This window comes from Heloderma suspectum, chromosome 1, assembly GCF_057233095.1.
Source record: "Heloderma suspectum isolate Gila_16-S chromosome 1, 16-S_ref, whole genome shotgun sequence".
Taxonomy (NCBI): domain Eukaryota; kingdom Metazoa; phylum Chordata; class Lepidosauria; order Squamata; family Helodermatidae; genus Heloderma; species Heloderma suspectum.
Window position 1 is genome coordinate 334,918,589 of NC_139458.1, and position 23,624 is coordinate 334,942,212.

At 42.0% G+C, this 23,624-nt stretch overlaps 1 protein-coding gene across 2 annotated transcripts in view; it reads right to left on the bottom strand.

The window, feature by feature from the left end:
* The window catches only part of ARHGAP18 (Rho GTPase activating protein 18), an 83,393-nt gene that overhangs the window by 14,771 nt on the left and 44,998 nt on the right, over positions 1-23,624 (bottom strand). For both annotated transcript variants that reach the window (XM_084827488.1, XM_084827487.1), the window contains exons 5-9: positions 11,233-11,393; positions 9,165-9,330; positions 4,252-4,343; positions 3,089-3,166; positions 493-652 (exon numbers count right to left, since the gene is read on the bottom strand). In XM_084827488.1, coding sequence (XP_084683614.1) covers positions 493-652; positions 3,089-3,166; positions 4,252-4,343; positions 9,165-9,330; positions 11,233-11,393 — 657 coding nt within the window. The remainder of the gene's footprint in view (positions 1-492; positions 653-3,088; positions 3,167-4,251; positions 4,344-9,164; positions 9,331-11,232; positions 11,394-23,624) is intronic.

Below are 23,624 nucleotides of genomic sequence, written 5' to 3' on the forward strand. Positions count from 1 at the left end.
AGCAATTATGTACATTTATTTTCAGATACATGTCAGCTAATGAGATGTTTGCAGACAATTTCATGGGGTTGGATCCAATTTGTGTCCCTCTGCTGACGGAATGCCTTTTGATCCAGTGGAGGCTTCCATGAGTGGAATGTGACTCTTGAAGATTCCCCTCCCCACTGTTGCCCCTGCCAAAAGCTGTTGTGAAGAGGACCCTTTGTAATAGCATGAGAGGTGGTGTGGGGGCTGCAGGGGGGAGAAAGTTGCCCTGCTCAATGTGAATTGCCAAAAGTTGCATTGCTCCATGTGCAGATACAAGACTTAGATCCTCATGCCAACGAAGGTTAACTGTGTCCAGAAATGACTGGCAGTGTAAGTGACTGCGTGATTGTCCCATGTCACAAACTGTGAGGGGGAAACAGAACTGTCAAGACATGTCCATCCTGTGTGCTCAACATGTGACTCTGCATGATTGGCCACCTCTGAACCAGAGGACGTTGTGCTTACTCTGCACATCCTGGAAAGCCTTGAGATATTCCACTGTGAGCAGAGGTTGAGGAAGCTCCCGGATAAAGAGTTTTAGAAGGCTTGCTGCATCATGCTGCTTCACATTTTCCCAGTTGAAAGTTCCTTCATAAAACTTTGCTTCTAGCTCTTGGTAAAGATTCTGAAAGACACAAGAGCAAAACCAACAGCCAATACAAGTGACCGTGCACATAATATTTTACTTTTGTTTAATTAAAAATCATCATCCCTATCCTAGTTTGATAATAAAGCAGCACATACATTTTAACAAGCTGTGCTAAATTTGGGGGTTAATTATTCATAGCATTTGCTACTATGTTTGTCAGGGCACTTTCACAGATGGTGCTAAAAGTTGCCTTCTGCATTTCCTCTGTGTATATATATATGTAGCCATGGCTCTCTACAATGGCACTCTCTCTTTCATTAACAATATTCAATAGCACAAGAAGATGTTCAAAGGAGCTTTTAGGCTGAAATCCTATGGTCCCTGGGAAGGCTTCCCAGTGCCACAGGATTTTCTTGGATCTCCCCCTCTGTCACAGGGTCTGAATGTAACGTGTATTGTTGATAAGAATTCATTGTATTTCATAGGAGTGCTATTCCTAATCACCTGTGTATGCTAACTATAAGTGATTAGTAACAGATGTCATTAGTTCTGTCTGTGTTGTGAGAGCCTCTATGCATGTCGCATGTCTATTTGGCCATCTAAACAAGATTTAAAATCTCTCTGCATATATGGAAGATACAGATATGCCCCACTCTTGACACAGTCAAATTCTCTGAGTTGTTCTTAGCTCTGCAAGGATGGAATTACAGCTTGGCAAAATATTGTTTCAATTTCCATGCTGAAAACAGTACTTTCAGAAGGAGAAGAAATATTTCCTAGAAAACCCTCACAAGTGTGAATGCTTAAAAGATGGATTTAATTTTCAGCCACTGGAACACTCCGTTTCATGACAATATTTCTCCATTCATGCCATTCCCACTTGCATGATTTATTTATACATTCTATATATTGTTATATATATTTTATTTCAAAGTAATAAAATTTTAAGTGCAAATGTTCACTTTCTTTTTCAAAATGTTTACAGCCATTGTTTATTTGCTGCTGCTTTGGCACAATGTTGTTCTAGTTAGAGCTTTTTTCTGCTTTTCTAAAGTGATTGCAATCAATCAGCAACCATATAGTGAAAGGCAAAATATCTCAATGTTACACTGCCATACTGACATCATAGGCAAATGAAACTTATTCTGAGTGTGGGCAATGATCCCTGAATAGGCATAACACTCTTATCTCCCTTTTCAGCAATTCTTGAGGGAAACACTGACGGCATATTTTGAAGCAGATGAAAATCCAACTACCCCATCCCACATTTTCAGCTCAGCCCTAGATGGAAGCAATTACTACCAGTTTCTTCTAGCAATCAATGACAACAAGATGTTAGGGAAGGACCATATCTCAGTGGTAGAGCATGTGCTTTGCATGTAGAAAGTCCCAGGTTCAAGCCCTGGCATCTCCATGTACGGCTGGGAAAGGCCTCTGTGAAACCCTAAAGAGCTGCTGCCAAACAGGGTAGGCAACAGTGAGCTAGAGAGGATCAACGGTATAAGGCAGCATCCTAAGTTCCTAAGATGAATACTACAATCATGTTATCTTCTTTGTTATCCAAGACCAAATCCCCTATATACCATTACAAGACCGCATATGAGATAGGCCGCCAAAGCCTTTTATTGTAATGTAATTCAACAGGTATGAGAGAAGTGACCCCTGTCAAATATCTCCCTTCTACATATGTTACAGGCACATGGGTTATACCTCAAAATCATGTGGCTATGCTCCCACAAAGTATTACATGAATTGCACATTTCATCTCAAAGGGCTCGTGTTTCAATTCATCCATTTGCTAAGGCAACATAATCTCTGTGCAGCAATGATTCCCAATCAACTTACTTTGAGTATATACATAATCCTAATTAATATAACCAACCTGTCTTAGATGCACTTGGGGGGGGGGGAGATGCACATTTTATTAGACATATTAGAAAGGCACAGTGGTCAAATTAGATTTGAAGTGCAAGAGAGAATAAGTTCTTGGAAAAGCAGAAAGATACAAAGCTCTCAGAGGGAGTCACAGCAAAATCTTGTTTGCCCAGATGGCTAACCACAATCCAGAAGACAACATCCCAATAATGAAAAGTCGATATGTAGGAAGAATAGGGTAATTGTTCTTCACCCTCTTCTTAACTTAATGAAGAAATAAATACCTATACTAACACATATAAAAAGCCTATGGCTGTGAACAAATCAAATCTGAAAATGTAATAATGTTTTGACAAATGAGAATCTATACTGTAAGCTCTGATTCTGCCACATGCTTCTACTCTCCCACTGAGTTTGAGCAAATAGGACTCAATTGTCCAAGGGGTAATTTGAAATTTTTTTTTAACTAAAGTACCTTAGAAATACATTGAAGATTTTAGTGTTAAAACTTTTCACTGCGCACAATTTACCAATATTTTAAGAAGTTGATTATAATGCATACAATGCAATCTTCTTAGAACTGAAAGGTTATTTTACCTTTACTCTTGCAGCAACACCTGGTATGCGAAGAAGCCCTTCTGTTTCTAGCTTTGCTTCTTCTATCTGTGAAATGAGCTGTAAATAAAAATGGAAAGTAGCTCAGACACATAGTCCCATCCTCAAGATATTACATAACTGCTCATATAGTTGAACAGGCAAGAGAACCAGGCAAACAATTGCATGAACTGACTTTCAGGATGCTATGATGGTTTATACCACTAACCAGGTCAAAAGAATTTATATCAGTGGGCAGTATCCAAGTGTACATTAGTGCTAATGTAAATTACATTGCGCGGTGGTTAAGATGCTGAACTGCAGACTGGAAGATCGGCAGGACAGCAGTTCGAGACCCGAGTGCTGCGTGACAGAGTGAGCTCCCATCTTCAGGCCCAGCTTCTGCCAACCTAGCAGTTCAAAAGCAAGAAATTGCAAGTAGATAAATAGGTACCGCTTTGGCGGGAAAGGTAACAGCGTTCCGTGCACCTCGGTGTTCAGTCATGCCGGCCACATGACCACGGAAGCATCTTCGGACAGCGCTGGCTCTTCGGCTTAGAAACGGGGATGAGCACCACACCCTAGAGTCGGACACGACTGGTTGGGGACACCTTTACCTTTTTAGCATATGGGACCTCTCACGCAACAGTGATAGCGTTAGCTGGCGTGACGACGCTAGCACAACATAATTTACATTAGCGCAACTGTCTGCCCAGTGAATCTGCTAGGAAAAGGGAGCATCCTGTATTTTTAGTGTAAGTATGTAAGTATATTGAAGAATGATTTCATTACGTCCTTTATATAACTAACACCACAGATGCCATGCAATGTATCAAAATTATGGTTTTATAGTACAAAAATTAGTACAAAACTCAAGTCTCAATGTTTTATTAAAACCAGCCTTCCAGCATGGCCAATGGTCAAGGATAATAGGAGCTGTAATCTAAACCATTTGGAAGACACCAGGTTGGGAAAAGGCTGTTTAAACAGAAAGGTCAGTTAAAAACAAGTTTAATAGACAAATTAATGTCTGCTAGTCTCCTTTGAAGCAGAATTAAATGCTAAACTTCAGGCCCCCAACTTAACTAGAACACAGGCACATTCTTGTGTTAAGATATGCTGATGTGCAGGAGATATGGGAATAAGAGAATGGTCAGTCTACTCACTTTTTGAAAGATAAGTGGTATCTTGATGCCTGGCACCCTCTTCTGATCTTGTTCTAGCAAAACTGACAGCGGAACACCAAAAAGACCACATTCTGTATAAAGCAAGGAAAGAGAGACAATATTCTCATGACATGGCAACAAGAATATTTCCTATCGTGTTCAAATCTACACTCCCTTTAATGAGTAAATTCAGACAGGGAATTCAGATAGATTGCATTTACAGTGCACCGGTTACTTACCTTGCAGTAAAACCCACTAAACACAAAGGGACTTCCTTCTGAGTGAACATGCATAGGATTACTCTTTAATCAACATAACTGAAAAATGCATGCAAGCTAAAAGCAAAATCTTTTCATTTCACACTTCGTCTACTCATACATGAGTAGCTGTTAATTTCCTTCTAATTTTGCCACTCTCATCCTTTTGCATCACAGTGGGGAAAAGCAAAATCTGTATTTTTTAAAATATTGCAGCACTGACCTTACAAAAGTGACACACTTCAGAATTCTATGAAAGTTAAGACGTCAATGATGTCAAGAGTCTTGCGCTGCCATAAATGTGTATTGCCCACATTAACTCCAAGAGACATTATTTCTTTCTGCATACCTCCCGTTTACTATTAATAAGGCACAACTTCATGCCATTAAGTAACAGGTTTAAAGTACACTTTTTACAGTTTTGTAATCTAGCTTGGATTTAACTAGCTAGTATGTCTATTTTTAAGTTTTCTTTATTTTATAAAGCAGCACTGCTCATATATATATATAACTAACCAGAACTAAAGAAAAGTGATATACTTGCAAATAATTGAACAGCTCGCCAAAAAAGAAGATGGTATTTGTGTTGGTTGATGTAGCAGAATGGCTGGAGTATGCACTGTGACTGACCAGGGAAATCCCAGATTCAGTTCTCAGCCATCAAACTCACTAGGTGGAATTAGGCAAGCCTCCCCCTGCCTCTGTCCATCATTTACAATATGGAGATGATAATAATATTGGCCTTTCTTCAGGGCTGTTGTAAAGATGATACAGTATATGTAAGCATTTGAAAATGGCAAATGACCTACATAAAGTCTAGGTATCAGAAGTAGTAGTAGCAGTACCAGCAGCTGCTGGTGGAACAGATCTGTCAGATGGTGGAACAGATTTTCCATCCCCACTGCAACTCCCTGTTCACCTCTCAAACTTGCTCCAGTGTGTTGGGACACAATCTTGGATGGAACCATCACCAGGTGCTTATCTATAATTCCTGTACCTACTTAGGACCTCATGTCACTTTATCGATGAACACTGGACTTTCCAAAATGGAGCATCCTCTAAACAAGTCACATGGAACAAAAAGTTGGAAGGGGCCCAGGAGCCCTAAAACATACAGAATCTGCAGACCTTCTGTTTCCCAGGGGTGAAAGGAAACAAGGGCTGCCCTGAGGTAATATCCCCAATTCAAGAGGTATTTGGAACAGGTTGAAATACACTGATTTAACTGTACACACCATTTAAGGGATATAAAAATGGAAGATGGTGGAGGAAAGAAGGTTACAAAAATCTTATGTGGCTGGTTCAGCACTGGAAGAAATTATTTTCTGGGCTGTTGAATGAAAATTGTATTCAGAGGACTCAGCTGTACCCTGCAGTAGCTCTCTCATCACTCACTGCTGCTTTCAATTATTTAGCTACTGCACTGCCACCTTTGCTGAACCCTGACTGCGTGTTTTAGCCCAAAAAGGTATTTGATTAACTGGCAACGTATTGCAAGTCATCATAAAACATTAAAGAGAAGGTCAGAAATGCAGACAGCTAACAAAATGGCAATGTTTTCTGCATGCTGAACCTATTTTTTTAAATCTGTTTAATGCTGCCATTTTGAGTTTAGCTCTATATTGGGTTTTTTAATTGGTTTTATTCTTGGTTTGCATTTTTTAATTGTCGAATGGTGCTTTGAGTTTCAGGTTGATAGAAAGCTAGGGTAAAATGCTTTTAAAAAACAACAAAATAAGATCTCTGTCTGGCACATTTAACCCAGGGTGTATTCACAACAGGTTGATCTGATAATATATAAAAATTCAGTCTAAAATCAACTCTTTGATATAACAGGCAAAGGTAAAAACACAACTGAAACGAAATAAAACCTGTAAAATCCAAAGGAAATTAAAAAAAGAAAAGAAAGAGTCTAAGTAGCAAAAAATTACAAATTCACTCAGTCTTGGAAGTCAACTTGTTCCAATAAAAACTGTATTAAATTTTGGGTACAGTACTATTTTGGAAGCAGAGTATTTTACAGAGTATTTATTACATTCATGCATGTATGCATTACATACATATACTTACATATTTTCAAAGTAGAAAACACAAATATTGCTTTATATTTCTTCGATAGGATGTTAAAGTGATATAATACTTATAGTCAAAAAACGTGTCTCCTCCAAATGTTTCCGGGGCCCTAAACCTGTAATAGCCCTCTTTGTGCTTTAACTGTGTGAAGGGGTCTCCACAAGTTCTAAAGGCCATGCCATTGGGTGGCCTGGTACACCCTCCCTGATACATTGGCCCCTGATATATTGAACAGGGACGTCTACTTTGGGCAAGCCTGCAGATGGTCAGCACAGGGATGTCAGGATGGGCCCAGCAGTGCAGCCAATGTACTTGGGGAGAACCCTCTGCATGTTTGACATGCAAAGGGGCTTATATTGGATCCAAAAAAGGAAGGTGGAATAAAAGCAGTAAGTTTACTCAAGGGGAGCCTCGCATGGCGCAGAGTGGTAGGCGGCAGTAATGCAACCGAAACTCTCCCCACGATCTGAGTTCGATCCCAGTGGAAGCTGGTTTTCAGGTAGCCGACTCGGGTCGACTCAGCCCTCCATCCTTCCGAGGTCAGTAAAATGAGTACATAGCTTGCTGGGGGAAAGGTAGTTAGGACTGGGGAAGGCAATGGCAAACCACCCCGCTATACAGTCTGCCAGGAAAATGCCGAGGAAAAACAGCGTCCCTCTAGGGGTCAGTAATGACTCGGTGCTTGCACAAGAGGAACCTTTCCTTTTGCTCAAGGGGGAATACTGATATTCCGAATGAAAAGATAGTAAGCTTCCACCTAAGGAAAACCATATTTGCTGTGATACAATTTCTACCCACTAACACGTGCACAAATGCACACTAAAATGCAAGCCAATGGCAAGGAGGAAGTAGCACACATAACCTTACCCATATGGATTAAATCATTTGTTTTGAAAATATTCCAGACTGGAAATGGGGGTGCCATTCCACACAAAAATTAAAAAAAACAACAAACCTACCCTCTCCCTCAGAACTGGAACAAAATAAAAACAAGTTTTAAAACCATACACAAACATCATAAAGCTGCAGTAAGTGTTGGCCTAGAAGGCAATTATATTGTGTTTACATTGTTATATAACATAAATGAAAATCTTGTTGAGAGCCTTCAAGTGCCAATCATTTTAAATTGTTATTTGATCCTTGCCTAAGGACCAAATGGCCAATCGCTATGGATGGCTTTCCACGAAGCAAACAAATCATGGCTTTGCACAAACAGAAATAAACCATGGTTGAGAGAACTTTCGGAGGTGAGAGTTCAGAGTTAAGGCTCCTAAAGCAGGGGATGCACAGTGCACAGCTCCCTGCCCCCACGCCACCGCAAGGCCTTTGCAGGGCTCCCCCACAGGTTCCCTGACACCTCAAGCTGCTGAATTCTACCCCACCACTAACTTCCCCGCCATCAGTGCTCTCCACAACCTTCCTCCCACAGAGATCCTAATACAGTTCACTCTTTCCCTGCTACTACTAGTAGTGAGAAAAAAGCAATCTGCATCAGAAGCACTGAGGGGTGTGTGTATGTGTTGTGTGTGCGCGCACATGTGCAGGCATGTGTGCATGCATGCAAATATGTGTATACGTGGCCTCCAACCCCCGAGCCAGCATCACATGTGGCCCTTGGAGCTGTGAAGGCTGTATACCCGTAAGAGCTGTTGTTTTTTTTTTAAAAAAAATCTATACTTGTTAAGTTTTTATTGTATTTTATTGTTTTAATCAATTTTAATTAAGCCTGTAAGCCACTTTAAGGGCCATTCTTTTGGTAGAAAGGCAGGGTATACATCAAATAAATAACTAAATAAATAATAACCTCTAGAAATGGTTTAAAGGAAATTGTTTTAATATTAGAAACAACATGAAAAAGAAAGAGGGAGAGTAAGATGGAAGTATAAAGGACAAGCTACAGAATAGATGAGCTGAAAGTAGGTCATCCGAACGGCTTACCAGGAGAAAGTACTGACATGTGCCCAGAGGAAAATGTCAAAAATGTCAAATCACACAGTGGAAACAAGTCCAACTCCTCTTCTTTGGTGCCCAATTTTCTTTAGCCCAATTTTCATTCCATTCTCTCTGGATACTACAGCCTTATCTACTGTATGGCACCATCCAGCCAGCGTTAGGTGCATTTATATTGCATTGTCTTTAGCGAGAGAGGCTTAAGCATACTTCGCACTCTGCCACCAACATCAATGGAATGTAAAAGTGCTTCCCTTGGCCCTGGGCAGTACCCATCCTACCAACTGCATACTAGTAATTGACATGGAAATTCTCCATAGTCCTTTACAATGAAAGGAATGGATTTTTGTTTGCAGGTTCTCTTGATACCACTGCACTAGGAGGACACCTGTGGCCCATTTCTTGATGTGACAAGTAGAAAACACATTGCAACACATTTAGGTCCACCACACCCATACCCACACCTACACCCACACCCAGAATCCCAAGGCAAATGAAAAGTCTAAACTGCCTTACCTCATTGTTCTCCCATGTTTATAGCTTTCGTTAAACAAAGCTGTGCTAAGCACAAAAAAAACCCTGACCTTAAGACTACCCATAACACACACGTCATTGAAAATAAAAGCAACTCACCTTTTATTTTGATTTTTATTGCTTTTTGTGGCTTAAGCTCGGTTCCAAATATATCAAAGAGAGCAGTCAGCTCAATCAGGGCCAAAGCATGGACTTTCTTCATATCCTGAGGTGCAAGGTCCCCAATCTTTGTTCTACCTGTTTTGTCTTTTGGTAGTCTGAAATTCTAATCAAAGAGTTTAATATAATAGTATAAAATCCTAATTTCAACAAGATACAAAAATAAAAGTCAGAGCTCAATGTGCATTCCCTGTAGTTCAACTGACCTGGATGCCAGCCCATGCATCAGACATTAGGCAAATACAGTGTGATAAAAAGGGAACACATTTGTTTCAGAAGTACGTATTATTGGGGAGAGTGGCTATCTTTTGCCATAATAAATTCACATTAAGCATTTGTCATTAGAAATTTTTATCACCTCCCTTTTCACACCCTCCAGCATAATACTAAAATTAAGTTGTGTACAGTCAGGTAACAAATGGCAACTTATATTAAACATATTGGGGTAAGACTTTTCTAAGTAACCTAATAAACTTTGGGGGCGTATATGCCCTGAAAGCATATAAGGATTCATTTAGCCTGTCTGAAAATGCAATGCCTGTATGTGAAAATGTATGCATGTCAAGGGCTTGATTCATCTTTAAGCAAGTCAACCACAGACCAAAAACTGGACAGTAAAGATGATAATATACTATCAACTGAAAGTGTTTTCATTCCTAGAACATGATCTAAGGCCTGGCCTTAAAAAAAACAACACAGCAGTTAAGGTGGTAAAACTAACTTTACCAGGGAGAAAGCTAGACTAAGGCCCAGTCTGAATATCCCAAGGCTTTTTTGAACCAGAGACACTCCAATTCTGGCTTCTTGGGGGAAGAGACAAGAGAGATTTCCTGGTTCACCTGTCAAAGTAAACAACCCTGGAATGGAGCATCCCTGGATTGTTTAGCTGCTCCTGCTTGTAGCTGGAGCGACTGCACAGCCTACACCAGCACCCTGGATTGTTGTGATGTGAAAAGCAGGCATAAAACTCTTCAGTCCCACACCTAGTTTTTCATGCATGGCCCACTACCAGCAGCCTAAAACAGTTCCTGGGTTGAAACATTTTACCATATCGTCAGCTATTTGCCAAAGTTCCCTTCACATGTTACTCGCTTGAAAGGGCACTGAATTAAAGGACTGTGGGGCTCTGCCCCTTGGCCCCACCTCCACCAGCCATGCATTAGTATAGATCTCTACGTGCATAGACAGCCCCACATACTAGAACACTGCATGATCAGGGTTCCAGGATCCAGGGATGTCCACGCACATAAGATTCCCTGGCTCAGACAGCGCTGCTAACCCATAAGCAGCAGAAGCGGTACCAGCAGAGACATGCATTGTCCTGGACAGGGACAAAGGTGTGACCTGCAGCCCTTTACTCATGCAATGCCTTCAGTTCTGGGTGCCCCATTTTAAGGAGGACATTGACATGTTGGGGTGCATCCAGAGGAGTGCAACCAGCTGGTCAGGGGTCTGGAACCAAGTCCTATGAGGAATGATTGAAAGAGCTTGGTATGTTTATCCTGGAGAAGAGATTAAGGGGAGACATGATAATGGTCTTCAAATATCTGGGAGGCTGTCATGCAGAAGATGGAGCAGACATGTTCTCTGTGGCTCTCGAGGGCAGGGCTAGAATCGATGGGTGAAAATTGCAGGAAAGCAGATTTCAGCTAAACGTTGGGAGAGAACTCCATCCGTGGGCAACAGATGGCCTCAGGAGGTGACGGGTTCTCCCTTGCTGGAGGCATTTAAGCAGAGGCTGGATGGCCATCTGTCAGGGATGCTGTAGCTCTACCCTGCAGTGCAGAGCCTGCACTAAGCAGGGGGTTCGACTAGATGATCTCTGAGGCACCTTCCAACATTATGATTCTAGTATTGACACGAGTGATGTGTGAAGGGAGCTACATGTGAAGAATAAAATAAAACATTCTCAGTCTATTTTAACTCAAAGTTGTCATATATAGTTTTGGAGGTGTGAAGGAAGAATTGCAAACTGAAGATATTAGAACAAGAAAACAGAAGCACCTACAGGAAGGAGCGTGTCGTCATCTTTGCTCTTTGACATTGTGCTTACTGGGTCATCTTTGAGATTAGCTGCCTGTTCGGAAAACGATATTTCCAAATTGATGTCCGTTTCAGTCACTGGCACTTCCTCTGTTGGGCTGTTATCACTGGTATGTTGGCTATACGCTAGATGTGTGGAAAAAGAGAAAGAAAAAATAGCCATTAACCTTAAAGACAGATTTTTCCTTTTCCTTTGTAATTTATGAAGATCTACCTTCCCCCTGCTTGCCTGACCGCAGGAAGGATTTTGTGGGTGGGGTGAGGAGGCAGAGACAAGGGGAGCGCCATTGGCGTTCAGAAGTAGCACCACTGGGGAGGGGCTTACCAGTCATTTTAGGCTGTGGAGACCTTCTCTTCTCCCGCTTCGAAATGCAGCTTCTTCCCTCCCACCCTGTATGCAGTGTTGGCTATGCTGGTTGTCCTTTTGGGGGCCGAGTAAAAATGTTTGGCTTATCGTCAGATTTGACTTGGCTGTGTCTTTTTGCCTACTTCACACTGCAAGTGGGGTTGGGAGTTGATTTCAGGTGGTTCTGGTCTGATTTAAATACTTCGGTGATTCTGTCACATCTGCTGAACAGGCAGGTCTATGTGCACACCTTGGGTGGGGAATTGGGTTGGAGCATTTGGAGGCACCGTTTCTGGTGACTGGTAAGGCCTGAGGCTTCCAGCTCAGGGTTTTGCAGCCCCTGTTGGAAGATAAGGATTACCTTTGAGGCCAACTCTCCTCACCCACTCAGAGTGTTGTGGTGGGGGGCGGCAGCGCAGTGACAGGGGACGGCTTCCTGTCCCAAAATTGGGCAGTCCTGAGGGGTGGCGTATTCAAAGACGCCACTCTATGGGCATCGAATGTCACCCGATAAAATGCCAGGTTAGACACTGGCTTAGAGAAGTTGCCCGCTTAGGTTTCCCTTTGCAGATCTGATCAATCTCAATAAATGTGGCCCAAATTTTATACCAACTTCTTGTGTCTCACCAATTTATTCCCCCTCCCTCCTTTCACCCACGAGAAGAATTTACCAGCACAACCCCACAGGGTTTTAAAAATCTAATTAATAATGGATTAGATCCAGAGTCCCAGAGTGGAGTTCCATTCACAGAATGCTCCTACTCATAGAAGTGGAGGTGCGTGGATAGCAGATTTCACCTCCGCCCTTCAGCCCCTTATGTCTCCCAAGAATCTGATCCAGAACAGTTTAAGGGGTGGTAGAAGAGGCTGCATGGAGAAGAGGAAATTCAGCAAAAATAGTCCCCCCTTTCTTTATCAGCTTCCGCTGGATCACAGCCCTCTTACATAAACATAAGGGTTGCACTGGATCCAACTCAATGAGTAGAGTCAATAATAATGAGGCAAATTCTCTTCTGGTTTACATGGATCTATCATTTCACATAATTTTGCCCATTTTAAAAATAAATTTCAGAGCTGTTTAGAACTTGCCTGTCATGGTGCCAACTTCTGTGCCCACCCTCCACAGAAGGGCCGTTTCAAGCTTGGACTATACCTACAGCAAAATGACGTGGTAGAACAGACTGCACAACTTCAGGCTGCTGGTGGGAGATGCCATTTTTGGAAATGCTCCCTTATACTAAGAACTCCCTACAAGGCAGGTTCCAGTCTAGGTCTTTTTTTGACTTCCTCCCGGCTGTGCTAGTTTACTATTGCAGGGAGTTTGCTAGCTGTTTGTTTATTAAGATGGAGGAGCATTCAAAAAGAGTATCTCTCACCTGTACTGTGATGTGGTAAAACTTCATTTTACCACCACATTCTGCTGCATGTGTAGACCCAGTCTTCACACATTACAGCAAATATATGTTTTACATATTGTACAAAGAGTCCCAGACAACTGCTAGCTCCCAGACACATGTACACAACTTCTGAAAGATGTATACTTGACATAAGACGTATGCTCGTCTCTTTCACATAATATGGCTTTGGTGTACTATGTGTACAAACTAAACATAAATGTATGATATTTCTATAAAAGCTTCAGCCATTGGGCAGTATAGTAACGTAATAAATCAATCAATATGGCCTTAAGAGGCTGTACTTTCCCTATGTTTGGAAATTCACTGAGAATATTCTAAATAGGCTTCATCTTCCTATAAGTGCTTCACTATCAGCAAACAGGCACATTGTAAAAAGTTAATGGGTTTCTACAATCCTTCTTTCTTCTTAGAGTTTTGTCATTTACACAAAAACAAAACACAGTGCTATACTTGGTTTTTCAACTTGCATGTGAGCATGTAATCCATCATTACATTATCTCTAGCTTAAGAAAGATGTTATCACAGTTAATGAGCAACATCGGTGAGCTGTTTCAAGAACACAGTAAGTTATCACAGTCATGAAGTGCAATTATTAACTGCATCTTTACACCTGAATCTATGTCTGCCATCTCTTCCCTGACTCCATCTTCAGACTGTGACTAAATGTGGACTTTAATATCAAGCCAGGTTCCCCACACTCTGCTTTTTAACATCCAGGGTAATGAAAAGTTCTAGAGAATGCATTTATTTATTATAATTTTTAGTCCACCCAATAACAAGAGTTTTCCAGTGCATGTCTTTTGACTTCCTCTCTGTTGTGTTAGTTTATTATTGCAGGGAGTTTGCTGACTGTTTGTTTATTAAGATGGAGGAGCATTCAGAAATAGTATTTCTCATCTGTACTCTGACATGGGAAAATAAAAAGAATGAAAACACAACAACCGCCCACCAACAGTAACAATCAGCACAGGAGGACAAAAATACAATATATAAAAAGCAGCCATTTCAACAGTTCTCAACACTTAAAATTCTCAAAGCTAAACTATAAAAATCTAGACTCTAAAATGTCTAGGAAAAGAGGAATGTCTTTGCCTGGTGCCAAAAAGATCATAGTGTGGCACCAGGGGAACCTTCTTGGGGAGAGCATTCCATAAGAGTGGTGCCACAACTGAGAAGGCCCTCTCTCTTGTAGTCACCATCCTAACTTCATTTAGTGGGGGAAAACTCACTGGAGAACTCAAAAGCTTGCTTTCTATTTTGTGGCATTTTGATTGATCCCAATAAAGATCTGGCATGACCATGGATTTTAACTATAAACTTTTCCCCAAATGCCAACTAAATGCCTTCCTCCAAGTGCCTCCTCCAAGGGAGGCTCAGAAGGTGGCGACAAGGAAGATGGACTTCTTAGTGGTGGCCCCCTGATTATGGAATGATCTCCCCACTGAGGCCTGGAGCCAACACTGTCATCTTTTGAGCACCAGGTTAAGACTGTCCTCTACTCCCAGGCATTTAATGACATATGATGGGGCATCTATGTCAGCTGTCTTGAACAGGGCTGGTATTTTATTGAAACCGTTTTTAGCTGTTTAGATGGTTTAAAATTATACAGTGTATTTTATTATCTTGTATCTATAGTTTGCAATTTTGTTAATTTTTGTGGACTGCCCAGAAAGCTTCAGCTATTGAGCAGTATAGAAATGGAAAAAATAATAATTGAAAATAGTAAACAACTAGTAGTGCATTGTCAGAAATGAGAGGATTACTTTTTCATTATTTTTTTGGCTCATAGCCCTAAGCACTAAACACACGTCCAACTTGTACTGCAATGCTTTTAGTTTGGATTTCACTTCAAGGTTATAAATGTCTTCAAAACGACAGCCAATGCCATTAGAAAACAAAAAAACCCCATGCTCTGTTAAACTGACATTGATTATTAGTTCATCATTTTCGAAGAGTCCCTGGCACAGCCCAGAAACAGGTGCTACATTTTAGACCGAGGCAAGCCGGGACAATTCTGCAAACAGAACAGATTTCTATCCTGTTCTCATCCTGGAAGCAGAGCCCCACTTTACAGTCAGGTTGCCAACAGCTGCAGCATATCAGAATACACACAGGCTGCTTTAGCTGTGCCCCTTTTTATTCGGTGCTGTGGAGCATCAGCATATGGAAATTGCCTTTCAGAACTTCCCATTTCGAGAAGGCTCATAAAGAGACACTGGAAAGAAGAACCAGATGTTATAAAATTCTTAAATAAATGCTTAGCAATTTTCCAGGCCAAAATTCTACAGCACAGTTTATTGGCACAAGTCCTGTGCTTTTCTATCTCCCTCTCTGCCTTATGCTGGCCCAGTAGTTTGGCAGCTCTCCCACATTTGAAACTGTTTCTACTAGTGAATGACTGCCTGGTGGCTTACATTAGGGGAGAAAAGCCTTATTAAAGCCCCTGAGAGCACATATTATTTAGCTGGCAATATCTTTGCACTACTGATGATTTTTGTATTTTGTATTTCTGACTTTGTCATTGCTTGTTGAACTTGAGCTCTGAGTTTGCAATATATTCATTAATTAGTACCCCATTTGTGTGTGTGTGTGTGTGTGTGTACACAAGATCCCATGACTTTCATCATCCTCATTGCTCATAAATAGTGTTCTTGTTGTTTTTCTGCCAGTTTGGAAGCACTCCTCTCTCCTTCTGTTGCTGCTTTTTTAAAAAAGGCAGATATATATGGTATTTATGGCTATGGTACACCAATTCCTGTTTTCTAAACATTTTTCCTCTTTCTATGCTTCCTTACCCTGCATTATGTATTCCTTGTCTGAGACTTGAATTGTACACATGAAGCTCACTTGGCTGTGTCTGTATGCTTCAAAACAAATGTTGCCAAGTCATTATTTTCATATCTTGGGAACAAATCCATAGTTTCATGAACTCTGGTTCCCTAATAGCGTACAACTCTGTTCAGCATTACTGGGCTCCTTCCAACATCACGCAAGCAGACTTCCACTAACACAATAGGACTACATCCTCCTTTTCTCCTTTGTACCCCCAAGTGCCTTCCAAATCTGCTTGAGAGGGGTCCCCAATTCTCCAGGGCAGATGGGGGGGGGGAATAGCAGGGCTATGGGGGGGGGTGAGAAAATCAGTTCTGCTAGCAGTAGTATCTGTTCTGCCACTGGATATTTTTTTTAATTTATAATATTTATATACTGTTCCACATCTAAACAGATTCCAGAGCAGTGAATAATAAAAAATAAAAGGAATGAAGCACAATAGTAATTTTAATTCTGTTAAAATTAAAATAGTAATTTTAGCAGAATTAACAAAATTAACAATTTTACAAGAGAGTACCAATAAAAACTGTGGCTGTTCAAGCAGGGAAGGCTTGTTGAAATAAAAATGTCTTCAGCAGGTGCTGGAAACAAAATAATGTTGGTGCCTGCTTGACATCCAGAGGCGGAGATTTCCACAGAGGGAGCCACGACACTGTAGGCTCTACTCTGGGCGTATTCCAACTAGGCCATAGGGCCATGCAGAGCCACCAGAAGTGCCTCATCTGATCACTTCAGTGACTGGGCGGGTTGGTTAGGGAGAAGGCCCTCTCTCAAGTATCATGGTCCCAAGACATTTAGAGCTTTATATACTAGTAACAGAACCTTAAACCTGGTACAGAAGTGAATAGGCAGCCAGTGCAGTTCCCTCAACAAAGAAGTTATATGCTGAAAGGGGGCAACTTCTGACAACAGCTGAGTTGCTGCATTCTGCTAACCATAATTATCCATTCTCAACAGTTTGATTTATGTACCATGTAACCAGCTGGATTTCACAGAACTGGTCAAGGTGAAAGCATTCTATTAGCTCATGTTATGTGTTCCTTTATAGATATTAGAAAGAGGAACAGGTTAAAATTGGCTGGCTCACATGTAATGCCAAAATCTGAGTTGGGGTTAGAATCATAGAATAGTAGGGCTGGAAGGGGCCTACAAGGCCATCAGGTCCAACCCCCCGCTCAATGCAGGAATCCAAGTCAGAGCATCCCTGACAAATGGCTGTCCAGCCTCGTCTTGAAGGCCTCCAGTGTGGGAGAGCCCACCACCTCCCCAGGTAATTGGTTCCATTGTCGTATTGCTCTTACAGTCAGGAAGTTTTTCCTGATGTTCAGCCGGAATCTGGCTTCCTGTAACTTGAGCCCATTATTCCGTGTCCTGCACTCTGGGATGATCAAGAAGAGATCCTAGCCTTCCTGTCTGTGACAACCTTTGAAGTACTTGAAGAGTGCTATCATATCTCCCCTCAGTCTTCTCTTCTCAAGGCTAAACATGCCCAGTTCTTTCAGTCTCTCTTCATAGGGCTTTGTTTCCAGTCCCCTGATCATCTTTGTTGCCCTCCTCTGAACCCTCTCCAGTTTGTCTGCATCCTTCTTAAAGTGTGGTGCCCAGAACTGGACACAGTACTCCAGATGAGACCTAACCAGTGCTGAGTAGAGGGGAACTAGTACTTCCCGGGATTTGGAAGCGATGCTTCTATGAATGCAGCCCAAAATAGCATTTGCCTTTTTTGCAGCCACATCACATTGTTGGCTCATATTCAGCTTGTGATCGACAACAATTCCAAGATCCTTCTCGCTTGTAGTGTGGTTGAGCCACGTATCCCCCATCTTGTAACTGTGCATTTGGTTTCTTTTCCCTAGGTGCAGAACTTGGCATTTGTCCCTATTAAATGTCATTCTGTTGTTTTCTGCCCAGCGCTCCAGTCTATCCAGATCACGTTGAATTTTGTTTCTGTCTTCCAAAGTATTAGCTGTCCCGCCCAATTTTGTGTCATCTGCAAATTTGATCAGCATTCCCTGCACCTCCTCCTCCAAGTCATTCATAAAAATGTTGAAGAGCACTGGGCCCAGGACTGAGCCCTGCGGTACCCCACTCGATACCTCTCCCCAGTTTGAGAAGGTCCCATTGATAAGCACCCTTTGAGTCCGATTCTGTAGCCAACTGTGGATCCACTGGATCGTTGTTTCATCTAGCCCACTTTGAGCTAGTTTGCTCATCAGGATATCATGGGGCACTTTGTCGAAAGCTTTGCTGAAGTCGAGGTATATGATGTCTACAGCATTCCCACGGTCTACAAGGGAGGTGACTTGATCAAAAAATGAGATCAGATTTGTCTGGCAGGACTTGTTCTTGACAAATCCATGTTGGCTTCGAGTAATCACGGCATTGTTGTCAAGGTGCTTCCAGATGGATTGCTTTATGATCTGCTCCAGAATTTTCCCAGGGATTGATGTCAGACTGACTGGTCTGTAGTTCCCAGGTTCCTCCTTTTTACCCTTTTTACCCAGCTGAGGCTGGCTTGGTTACACAAGCCAGCCTCAGCCTCACAGGTTCCTTCCTCCCTCTGCATGCTCTGAATCATTCCCTTGCTTCTTAGTTTGTGGAAAATGATAAATGCACCAAGCCAAAACCCACAAACCATAGTGGTGTTACATAGGAGCTCTCTCAGTTTTTATTTTACACTGATCCCAACACAGAGAAAGTTAGTTGTGCTTATTATTTCAACAGGACATAAGCACAAACTCTCTATGGACTGAGTCTAAGACCAATGGACTTCCCAGTTAGTCCAGGATTAAATAGGTATGACTGTTCAAATAGATACCAGTTATCACCGCTCCCCCAAAAAAAGATATGTTACATGAGGTATTTGGCCAGATCACATTTTATTACAAGCTCTTTATTTAGTAAAAAAAACCCAGCTTATATCTAAATGCTACCTAAAACTAGTTTACTTCAAGATTAAAAAATGGCTCAGGCAAAATTTAGATATGACTGGTTTATAGTAAACACTCTAAAACCCCATTAGGATACTAAAAACACAAAAAGGCATAGAACATAACATGGTGGACGAGAAGCAGCTATACCCTTCACTTAATGGAATTTGTTCACATTAAAGGGTAGGTACTGAAGAGTCAGTGCCACGAACCAGGGCTGCAATTAAGTCCTGTTCCCATATGTGAGCAAAAAAACCCATGGGAAACTTCTCATTCATGGCCTTCTCATTAAATACTACCCATTACATATCCATTCTTTTGGACAATGACAAATGAGCCAACGTATCATCAGTTTCGGACCATTACTCTTCATTTCACACACATGGTTGGCATTTTAAATTGATGGAATTATATATCTTCATCATTTCAACCTTCAAACAACAAGTGGCACATTCATATATATATTTCCCTCCTTTCCATCTGATTCTTTTGTTTTCAAACGGCCTGATCCACAGCTCTGCAGGGTTTGAGGCAATCCCACGTTCATCCCTCTCAGCTCTGGCAGGAATGGTCAGGGCTCAGAGATAATATGACCCAGTGGCTGTACAACACCCAGCAATGCCACCGCAACTGGTGGGAGTGCTTGCAACAAGAACCACCGGCTCTTGTTAACTCTGGTCAAGGATTGCGTGACTGTGATGACAAAACAGTGCCAGAGATGTTGCACCAACAAGTATGACTTGAGTGGGCTGGGACTTTTATTCCAGCTATACTTTTGTATTCTTTCTTTTTCTTAATGCTGAACTTACCTACATCAATTCTTCATTCGTTGGATTCAAAAATTAAATGGGGAATCTTTTATAGAACATTGGAAATATCATTGCTACACATTAGATAGTATACTCAGATACTTTCAGTAGTTATATTTGAAGTAGGAATGAAAAAAAAACCCTGATAGATATGTGCTAATTTGTCTTGGACACAGTCCAGGGAGCCACATAACTAAACCCATGGATCTGGAGGCTATCTACACTTACGTTTTACTCAGTTTCCAAAGAGTTTCTGCTGACCTCGGTTCACATGATGCTTCCCCTGTGTCGTTTTGGTGCCGGTATTATCAGTGGATTTTTAACCGGTTTCAATACCCAAACAAAGCAGATTCCCAATGATGTGTTCCACCTTCCCGCTTTGGTGACCCTATATTGGCGTGGGTTACTCATATCCATGTCCTTATATGGGAGAGTTTGTATTTCCCCACTGGCCAATCACAGCTGTCAACATGTGAGCAACTGCTGCCAAGGGCTCTCCCACTAGGGATATTGTTAAATCCCTTCCTTCTGCCCTCCACAGGGATATTGTTGTTGTTCAGTCGTTCAGTCATGTCCGACTCTTCGTGGCCCCATGGACCATAGTGCACGCCAGGCCTTCCTGTCCTGCACACTCTCCCAGAGTGTGCTCAGGTTCATATTCATTGCATCGGTGATGCTATCTAGCCATCTCATCCTCTGCCGTCCCCTTCTCCTTTTGCCTTCAGTCTTTCCCAGCATCAGGGTCTTTTCCAGAGAGTTTTCTCTTCGCATTAGGTGGCCAAAATATTGGAGCTTCAGCTTCAGTATCTGTCCTTCCAATGAGCACTCAGGGTTGATTTCCTTTAGGATGGACTGATTTGACCTCCTTGCAGTCCAGGGGACTCGTAAGAGTCTTCTCCAGCACCACAGTTCGAAAGCATCAATTCTTCAGCGCTCAGCCTTTATTATAGTCCAGCTCTCACAGCCATACATTACTACTGGGAAAACCATAGCTTTGATTAGACGGACCTTTGTTGGCAAGGTGATGTCTCTGCTTCTTACTATGCTGTCTAGGTTTGCCATAGCTTTCCTCCTAAGGAGCAAGCATCTTTTAATTTCATGGCTACAGTCACCGTCTGCGGTGATCTTGGAGCCCAAGAAAGTAAAATCTGTCACTGCTTCCATTTCTTCCCCTTCCATATGCCAGGAAGTGATAGGGCCAGATGCCATGATCTTAGTTTTTTTAATGTTGAGTTTCAAACCAGCTTTTGCACTCTCCTCTTTCACCCTCAACAAGAGGCTCTTTAGATCCTCTTCGCTTTCTGCCATTAGGGTGGTATCGTCTGCATATCGGAGGTTGTTGATAATTCTCCCAGCAAACTTAATTCCGACCTCTGATTCATCCAACCCGGCATTTCTCATGATGTACTCTGCATATAAGTTAAATAAGCAGGGTGACAATATGCAGCCTTGTCGTACTCCTTTCCCAATTTTGAACCACTCGGTTGTTCCATTTCCGGTTCTTACTGTTGCTTCTTGACCCTCATACAGGTTTCGCAGGATACAGGTAAGGTGGTCTGGTACTCCCATCACTTTAAGAATTTGCCACAGTTTGTTGTGATCCACACAATCAAAGGCTTTAGCGTAGTCAATGAAGCAGAAAGAGACGTTTTTCTGGAATTCTCTTGCTTTCTCCATGATGCAGCGAATGTTGGCGATTTGATCTCTAGTTCCTCTGCCTCTTCGAAACCCAGCTTGTACTTCCCGTAGTTCTCGGTTCGCATACTGCTGAAGCCTAGCTTGTAGGATTTTGAGCATCACCTTGCTGGCATGTGAAATGAGCGCAATTGTGCGGTAGTTTGAACACTCTTTGGCGTTGCCCTTCTTTGGAATTGGAATGTAAACTGACCTTTTCCAGTCTTGCGGCCATTGCTAAGTGTTCCACATTTGTTGGCATATTGAATGCAGCACTTTAACAGCATCATCTTTTAGGATTTTAAATAGCTCAGCTGGAATACTGTCATCTCCGCTAGCTTTGTTGTTACTAATGCTTCCTAAGGCCCACTTGACTTCACTCTCGAGGATGTCCGGCTCAAGTTCAGTGACCGCACTATCATGGCTATCAAGGACATTACTATCACGGCTATCAAGGACATTAAGATCTTTCCTGTATAGTTCTTCTGTGTATTCTTTCCACCTCTTCTTAATCTCATCTGCTTCTGTGAGGTCCCTGCCTTCTTTGTCCTTTATCATGCCCATCTTTGCACAAAACGTTCCCTTGAGATCTCCAATTTTCTTGAAGAGATCTCTAGTCTTTCCCATTCTGTTGTTTTCCTCGATTTCCTTGCATTGTTCATTTAAGAAAGCCTTCTTGTCTCTCCTTGCTATTCTCTGGAACTCTGCATTCAGTTGGATATATCTTCCCCTTTCTCCCTTGCTTTTTGCTTCCCTTCTTTCCTCAGCTACTTGTAAAGCCTCATCAGAGGCACTTGGCTTTCTTGCATTTCTTTTTCTTTGGGATGGATTGAGTTGCTGCCTCCTGAACAATGTTACAGACCTCCGTCCATAGTTCCTCAGGCACTCTGTCTATCAGGTCTAATCCCTGAAATCTATTCCTCACCTCCACTGTATATTCATAAGGGATATGATTTAGGTCATACCTGAATGGTTTAGTGGTTTTCCCTACGTTCTTCAATTTCTGCCGAAATTTTGCAAGAAGCAGCTCATGATCTGAGCCACGGTCAGCTCCAGGTCTTGTTTTTACTGACTGTATGGAGCTTCTCCATCTTTGGCTGCAAAGGACATAATCAATCTGATTTCGATATTGACCATCTAGTGATGTCCATGTGTAGAGTCGTCTCTTGTGCTGTTGGAAAAGAGTGTTTGCTATGATCAGCGTGTTCTCTTGGCAAAACTCTATTAGTTTTTGTCCTGCTTCATTTTGTATACCAAGGCCATGCCTGCCTGTTATCACGGTGATTTCTTGACTTCCTACTTTAGCATTCCAGTCCCCTATGATGAAGAGGACATCTTTTTTTGGTGTTAGTTCTAGAAGGTGTTGGAGGTCTTCATAGAACCGATCAACCTCAGCTTCTTCGGCATCAGTGGTTGGGGCATAGACTTGAATTACTGTGATGTTGAATGGTTTGCCTTGGATTCGTACTGAGATCATTCTATCGTTTTTAAGATTGTACCCCAGTACTGCTTTTCCCACCCTTTTGTTGACTATGAGTGCTACTCCATTTCTTCTAAGGGATTCTTGCCCACAATAGTAGATATGATGGTCACCTGAATTAAATTCGCCCATGCCTGTCCATTTGAGTTCGCTGATTCCCAAGATGTCGATGTTCAATCTTGCCATCTCATGTTTGACCACCTCCAGCTTACCTTGATTCATTGATCTAACATTCCAGGTTCCTAAACAATATTGTTCTTTACAGCATCAGATTTTCTTTTCACCACCAGACACATCCACAGCTGAGTGTCCTTTAGGCTTTGGCCCAGCCGCTTCACTCTTTCTGGCACTACTTGGAAATACCTTCTACTCTTCCCCAGTAGTATATTGGACACCTTCCGACCTGAGGGGCTCATCTTCCGGCGTCATATCTTTTAGCCTTGTGATACGTTCCATGGGGTTTTCTTGGCAAGAATACTGGAGTGGGTTGCCATTTCCTTCTCCAGTGGACCACATTTTGTCAGAACTCTCAAGCATGACCTGTCCGTCTTGGGTGGCCCTGCACGGCGTAGCTTATGGCTTCACTGAGTTATGCAAGCCCCTTCGCCACAACATGGCAGTGATCCATGAAGGGGCCACAGGGATATTAGGATTGTATTTAATCCCATCCAGGTTTTCAGGTTTACCCTTCCATTGGCAAATCCCTGGGGTCGGGTTTGCCTGTGCCTGCATCTTTTCAAGGAGGGAGGGGAATCTCATTGAAAGCAAATTGCCTTTAAGGTTTCTTTCTGATTTGGAGGAAATGGAGAACACCTTTCCCAACCAAGCATGAGTGCCTTATCTAAAGCAATTCCTTTAAGAAAAAACT